Consider the following 7,484-nt stretch of genomic DNA (forward strand, 5'->3'; position numbering starts at 1 on the left):
TTTTTTTTTAAAGGGCCCAGAGGAAAAAGAGGTCTATGTGCGAGTTTCTCCCTCAGCAAAAGCCGACACCGGTGTTTTCCTTGGCCTTGCAAGGTTTGGCTTGAAAGGAGGCAATGCCCAAGGTTCAGGCTCCAGATGCAGGCCTGGAGGCACCAGAGCTGTGTTTAAAGAGGTGTGAATGTGGACCCAGATTGGCAAGCTCCTCCCACAGACTGGCAGTACCCAAAGCCTAAAAGGCTAGACGCTAACTTGGATCCTGTCCCTGAGGATAGCTTGCGCAAACATAAAAGATCCACAAACAGCTCTAGAGCCTCAGGGGTGGGGCCGGAGGAGGCCGCCAAGAATCGCTCTTATTAAGAACGCGCCCAATCACAAATGACGTTCCGCCTGTTCCCCGCCCCCTAGGTGGGAGAACCCAATCAACGTCGAGAGTGTATCTTGGTCCCTGCTGCGGCCTTAGTGCGTCTGCAGCTGCAGGTCCGCTCCGGTCTAGATGTGAGGGCATCTGCCGGGCCTGAGGCCGAGTTCCACCCTGGCTTCCCGGGATGTCGGTGGCTTTCGTACCGGACTGGCTGAGAGGGAAGGCAGAAGTCAATCAGGAGACCATCCAGCGGGTAAGTGCTAAAACGGGTAGAGAGATCTTAGTAGAGATCCTAAATGGCTGCGGGTGCTGGAAGCTTCCTGGAGGGAGCAGCTGAAACTGGTGGTGTGCGTAGGTGACTTGCTGTGAGATGAAAATGAAGTCAGCAGAGGTGCTGGGGCTGGAAAGCTCGGCCTTGGGGAGCGGGGAGGGGGGAGCCAGGCAAAGGAGGCAGTGGTCCTTGCCGTCCTGACGTCGCGCTGCATTGACCCTTTGTCTGATCTTTCAGCTCCTGGAGGAGAATGACCAGCTGATCCGCTGTATCGTGGAATATCAGAACAAAGGCCGGGCGAATGAGTGCGTCCAGTGAGTCCACTCTTTATTCCCTTAATTTGTGAGTGTGAAGGGGAAGCTAGTATTGGAATCCATCAGCTGGCCTGAACTAGCAGCCTTGAGTGATCACAGATAAGGCTCAGAGGAATTACTTACCTGCCCAAGATAATACGGACAGTACATTGTGAAGCCTGGAGTCAGACATGGCTTCCTCTTCAAAACTTAAATTGTGCTCATTGCAAAGACCCCTCAAAAAGCCATGCCGGCCGATGACAACAGGGATGGGGACAGTTCAGTTCAGTCCAGTTCAGTCGCTCAGTCCTGTCCGAGTCTTTGCGACCTCATGAACCTCAGTACACCAGGCCTCCCTGTCCATCACCAACTCCTGGAGTCTACCCAAACTCATGCCCATTGAGTTGTGTGATGCCATCCAACCATCTCATCGTCTGTCGTCCCCTTCTCCTCCTACCCCCAATCTTTCCCAACATTAGGGTCTTTTCAAATGAGTCAGCTCTTTGCATCAGGTGGCCAAAGTATTGGAGTTTCAGCTTCAACATCAGTCCTTCCAAAGAACACTTAGGACTGATCTCCTTTAGGATGAACCGGTTGGACCTCTTTGCAGTCCAAGGGACTCTAAAGAGTCTTCTCCAACACTACAGTCCAAAAGCATCAATTCTTTGGTGCTCAGCTTTCTTTACAGTCCAACTCTCACATCCATACATGACTACTGGAAAAACCATAGCCTGGACTAGACGGACCTTTGTTGACAAAGTAATGTCTCTGCTTTTTAATATGCTGTCTAGGTTGGTCATAACTTTCTTCCAAGGAGTAAGCGTCTTTTAATTTCATGGCTGCAGTGATCATCTGCAGTGATTTGGGAGCCCCAAAAAATAAAGTCAGCCACTGTTTCCACTGTTTCCCCATCTAGTTGCCATGAAGTGATGGGACCGGATGCCATGATCTTAGTTTTCTGAATGTTGAGCTTTAAGCTTTCCACTCCTCTTTCACTTTCATCAAGAGGCTCTTTAGTTTTTCTTCACTCTCTTCCATAAGGGTGGTGTCATCTGCATATCTGAGATTATTGATATTTCTCCCCGCAATCTTGACTCCTGCTGTGCTTCTTCCAGCCCAGCGTTTCTCATGATGTACTCTGCATATAAGTTAAATAAGCAGGGTGACAATATACAGCCTTGACGTACTCCTTTTCCTATTTGGAATCAGTCTGTTGTCCCACGTCCAGTTCTAGCATTCGGAAAACGTCTCATGAAATGATGAGAGCAATGGCTGTTTTCTGGTCGTGGATCCCTGACTCATACTTTTTTGGTAACACATACAAAAACCAATAGAAGTTCCCAGTTAAGACAGGTATATTTGGCACAGTAATTTAAGGTGCTCTCTAGTCATATGCCAAGATGAGAGAAAACACTCTCTTTTCTAAGTGTAGTTCCAGGACTTACACCCTGTTTATTACAGAAACAAAAAAGATTTTAGTTCATTGTGACTGAAGCCATGCTTTCCCCACCCCCTAAAAATGTAACCCTCATTCCCTCACTGAACAGCTCAGTGGAGATATCCATCTTGGGTAAGTCTTTACATTGGACACTGGCATTTGGTGATTTGCTTTTTTACAGTTTATAGTAAACACTCTCATTTTTCTATATGGAAAACCATTACAAAACACTCTATTTGGTGCAGTGATTCTCAAATTATGGATAAGTTACTACAATCTCCTCATGGACATTTTCACATCTCATGGTGCATGATTCCTGCCCTCTAGTCTGATTTGCGGAGAAGGCAATGGCACCCCACTCCAGTACTCTTGCCTGGAAAATCCCATGGACGGAGGAACCTGGTAGGCTGCAGTCCATGGGGTTGCTAAGAGTCGGGCACGACTGAGTGACTTCACTTTCACTTTTCACTTTCATGCATTGGAGAAGGAAATGGCAGCCCACTCCAGTGTTCTTGCCTGGAGAATCCCAGGGACGGGGAAGCCTGGTGGGCTGCTGTCTACGGGGTCACACAGAGTCGGACATGACTGAAGTGACAGCAGCTGCAGTCTGATTTGGGCTCGACCCCTTGATTGAGAAATGGGGTCATAGTAAGCGTGCATTTATCATGGAAATGTCCCTTCTTTAACTTAGTTCAGGATTTTTTTTTTCGCCTTGTGCCACTTGGGATCTTCGTTCCCTGCCTGTGTGCGTGCTTAATCGCCTCAGTCATGCTGTGTGACCCTACAGACTGCAGCCGACCAGGCTCCTCTGTCTATGGGATTCTCCAGGCAAGAATACTGGAGTGGGTTGCCATGCCCTCCTCCAAGGGATCTTCCCGACCCAGGGATTGAACCTGTGTCTCCTACATTGCAGGCAGATTCTTTTAACTGCTGAGCCACCAGGGAAACCCTTAGCTCCCTGACCAGGGATCAGCCCTGTGCCCCTGCAGTGGAAGTATGGAGTCCTAACCCCGGACTTCCAGGGAATTCCCTGTTCAAGATTTTTTATAAGTAACACTGAGTACCAGTTACTACTTCAGCTACTGGGGAATCAGTACCAAAACAGATACCAGCTTTGCTTTCATGGAGCTTACATTCTAGACTGTAGAATCATATAATTAGGCACATAATAATAAACACTTTAGAATAAAGCACAGTAAGTGGGAGGAAGTGCTAGTTTATACAGGTTATCTTTGATGTGACATTTGGGTAGACACCTTAGGTGAGGGAGGCAGCTATGCAGATATGTGAATCAGAGTGAGCATCAGGTGGAGAAGTCCCCCAGGCTAGAGCTTGCTGGATATCTTGAAGTCTCTGCAAGGAGGCCACTCTGGCCAGAACTCAGTGAGTAAAGGGAAAGTGACAGATGAGATCAGAGAGGGAGACTAGAGGCCCTGATCATGTAGGTCCTTATAGGCCATGAGAAAAGCTGAGCTTTACTCATAATGTGATGGGGACCTTTGAGGAGTTTTGAACAGAGGTATTACATGGTCTTAACTGATGCTTTTGAACTGTGGTGTTGGAGAAGACTCTTGAGAGTTCCTTGGACTGCAAGGAGATCCAACCAGTCCATCCTAAAGGAGATCAGTCCTGGGTGTTCATTGGAGGGACTGATGCCGAAGCTGAAACTCCAGTACTTTGGCCACCTCATTCGAAGAGTTGACTCATTGGAAAAGACCCTGATGCTGGGAGGGACTGGGGGCAGGAGGAGAAGGGGACGACAGAGGATGAGATGGCTGGATGGCATCACCGACTCGATGGACATGAGTTTGAGTAAACTCCGGGAGTTGGTGATGGACAGGGAGGCCTGGCGTGCTGCGATTCATGGGGTTGCAAAGAATCGGACACGACTGAGTGACTGAACTGAACTGAACCTAAACTGTAAAATCACTCAGGCTGCTATGAGTATAATTACAGTAGGGGTACAAAGGTAGAACAGGGAGACAGCTTAGGAGAGTGGTCCAGTACAGTAGTCCAAGCAAGAAGTGATAGTGGCTTGGCCGAGAGATGTAGCTATGGGAGTGAGAAGTGAGAACAGGTAAGATTCTGGATGTATTTTCCTCTGATATGTTAAATAGACACATTGACAAAACTGAGTGGTCCATTCAGTAGATGAGCCATTCACTAGATAAATTCTTTTCCAGTTTTTTGTTCAATAAAAACACACCTCTAATTTTTATCTGTTTTTCACCCATAGGTACCAGCATGTGTTACACAGAAATCTCATTTATTTGGCTACCATCGCAGATGCCAACCCAACCAGTGCTTCAAAAGCAATGGAATAGTCTTCCAGTTGGCTGTTGTGAGGAGTAATTGAATGTGATCTATGTCCTATGAAATGGATATTTGCCAACTCAACTGCTTAGAATGTGAATGGAACCTCTGTGGCTCTTTTAAAAATGTGAAAATGTGAAGAAAGCTACTAACTTAACCATATTCTCAGTATAAATATTTAATAATTAAGTGGATTCCCTCAATTAAGTTGACTCCAAGTGTCCTCCATCCTGAAATAAGTGTGTTTGGATAACAGAGATATAATGGGCATCTTCAAGTCAACCTTTTTAGTTTCAAACTGAAGAGGAAACTGAGCAGGTATTGGGCGATCAGCAGGAATTGGTGAGACTTTCCACTGAGACACTACCAAATGGACATGTGACTGTTTCTCCCTCCTACCAGTTTGTGGTTGTGGACCTCTGACTGCTCTTATGTTACTTTGAAATAAAGCTTGCCTTCCCACAAAAGCCTGATATTAAGGTATAGAAATTTTCTTGTAATGTCTTCCACTTGGTTTTTGAGAAAAAGTGTAAGGAGTTAAAAATACCTGTAACACCACCACTGTCATTGCTAACAAAAATTAATAGTAAGTCTTTTTTTTTTTTTTAATTAATTTATTTTTTTATTAGTTGGAGGCTAATTACTTCACAACATTTCAGTGGGTCTTGTCATACATTGATATGAATCAGCCATAGATTTACACGTATTCCCCATCCAATAGTAAGTCTTAAGTGTCATCTAACATCATCTACTAATAGAAGATGTGATGCTGAAGGAAGAGTATCTTTTTCTTTTCTATCCTTTTAAGGTTCTCAGCTAGGCCTCTATAACAAAAGACAGATTAACAGAAGAAAAGCATATGCATTTATTTAATATGTTTTACGTAACATGGGAGCCTTCATAAGGAAACAATGACTCAAAGAAACAGTTAAACCTGAGCATTTTTATATGAAGTTCGATGAAAAGTATAAAGTTGTAGAAAAATGTCATGGGATATAATGGTATGAGCTAAGTGTAGGAAACTGGGGGAGATGTAACAAGGCCTTTTTGTTCAAAATCTCTGTCCCTCTGGGTGTGGGAAGGCACCTCTCGTATGAGTGTCACATGACCTGCTTTATGGGAGGAGGTCTGAGAGTCCTAGGATCTGCCATTTCTCAAAGTTCTTCCTTAAAATATTCAATATGCCAAGGAGCCATATTTTGGAGTGGCATGTCCTGAATTCCATGATGTTCAATTTTCTTCTCTTCCCACAAGATGTGATTTTGTTGATGTGTCTGAAACAGGATCCAAACAAAATTCACACCCTGCATTTTGTTGACATTGCTATGTCTGTAAAAATACTTAACAATTCCTTTTTCTTTTATCATTTGTTGAAAAAAACTACGTCATTTGCTCTAAAATTTTTCACATTTCTGTTGTATCCCTGTGGTGTGGTGTCATTATATATCCCAGTATTGGCCCACTTTTCCTATAAACTAGTAGATCTAGGTGCTCGTTGAGACTCAGATTCTAGTATCTTTGGCAAGAATACATCATAGGAAGTAATAGGTGCTTACTTTTCCATTACATCAGGAAATAACCCAAAATGATTTATTATCAAGCTCCTGATAGCCTTTCACTTAAATTATGATCTACCCAGCTTTGATAGGTTACTTCATTAGGGATTACCTAATGGTGATTTTTCTATGTTATCATTCTTTCTGCTTCTGTTATCTTTGTTCTATCAAGAACTTTCCTTCTTTGAGACTTATCTATTAAATGGGTCAAAGAGCTTCTTGTAAGTGAACCCCAAATCAAAACCTCCTTTTGTGGGGAGTCAAGGGTTTCAACCCAGGAAGGCTGTAATTTGTAAACAGTGAAGAGAGACCTCATTTTGAATCCCAAATCTGTCATAACCTCTGTAAGCTCTGTTTCCTCAGCTCTGAAATGGAGATAACAAAAGTAGTATCTACCTCTTGAGGTTATGAGGTGGAGATTATGTGGTTGGGAGCTGGGCATGGTAAACATTCAAGTGTGTTAACGAAGGCTCTGGCCCTTTTCAGAGGCCCCCTCCCATTCTGTCATCTGTAGGGTTCTATCCCATCATTGGTCTTCTCTGTCCTCTATATTCATGTGGTTTGTGCTGGTACTCTATGCCAGGTAGGCTGCTGAAGGGCCTGATCTGATCAGCAAATATGGTAAGTGCTGTGCATTGTCTTTAGTTTTGAATTAGTTGCTAACATTTAAAGATAAGAGGATTTCCCATGAAAGCCTGGATTTCTAGCAATGCTGGATTAACAGGTCCACAGTGAAAACCATCAGCTGGAGTGTGATGGCAGCTGGCCCCCACTCATGTTATTAGACAGCTTGAACACTTAAAAAATCTGTCAAGAGGGTAGATCTCACGTTAAGTGTTTTTTACCACAAAAAAGTAAAAAAGAAAGAAAGAGTGCTTGCCAGATCCTGGGTAGAGGGGAGGAGAAGTCATTGTTTAATTGGTACAAAATTTTAGTTTTACAAGATGAAGATTGTCCTCTGGCTAGATGGTAGTGATGGTGGTACAATGGGAATCTACTTGGTGCCTCTGAACAGTAAGCTTAAAAAAGTTAAAAGATTAGTTTATGTAAAGTATATACTACAATTTTAAGAAAATAACGGAAAACAACAACCACCCAACAGTGTGGCCCCATGGTAAAGATAAATCAATGTAGCAAATTGAGCCCAGAAATAGAATGGCACATATGTGGTCACAAAGCCAAGGTAATTCAATGTATAAAAGACAGTCTTTTCAACAGATGGTGGTGGAACTACCGTATATCCCTACGAGAA

General features: G+C 43.9%; 1 protein-coding gene across 1 annotated transcript; it reads left to right on the top strand.

Moving 5' to 3' along the window:
• The first annotated feature begins 407 nt into the window (after window positions 1-407).
• Window positions 408-5,149, top strand: SS18L2 (SS18 like 2). The gene is made up of 3 exons (XM_043886152.1): window positions 408-614; window positions 870-946; window positions 4,600-5,149. The coding sequence occupies exons 1-3, from the start codon at window positions 546-548 to the stop codon at window positions 4,685-4,687; spliced, it is 234 nt and encodes a 77-aa protein (XP_043742087.1). The 5' UTR covers window positions 408-545; the 3' UTR covers window positions 4,688-5,149.
• Window positions 5,150-7,484: the final 2,335 nt, after the last annotated feature.

The sequence above is a fragment of the Cervus elaphus genome, chromosome 24 (genome assembly GCF_910594005.1).
Source record: "Cervus elaphus chromosome 24, mCerEla1.1, whole genome shotgun sequence".
Taxonomy (NCBI): domain Eukaryota; kingdom Metazoa; phylum Chordata; class Mammalia; order Artiodactyla; family Cervidae; genus Cervus; species Cervus elaphus.

Excerpts from the sequence above, each read along its gene's own strand:
- SS18L2 (XM_043886152.1), top strand. The coding sequence starts at position 546 with ATGTCGGTGGCTTTCGTACCGGACTGGCTGAGAGGGAAGGCAGAAGTC. Across the intron at positions 615-869 it reads ATCAGGAGACCATCCAGCGG|CTCCTGGAGGAGAATGACCA; the intron begins GTAAGTGCTAAA and ends CTGATCTTTCAG. Across the intron at positions 947-4,599 it reads CGGGCGAATGAGTGCGTCCA|GTACCAGCATGTGTTACACA; the intron begins GTGAGTCCACTC and ends TTTCACCCATAG.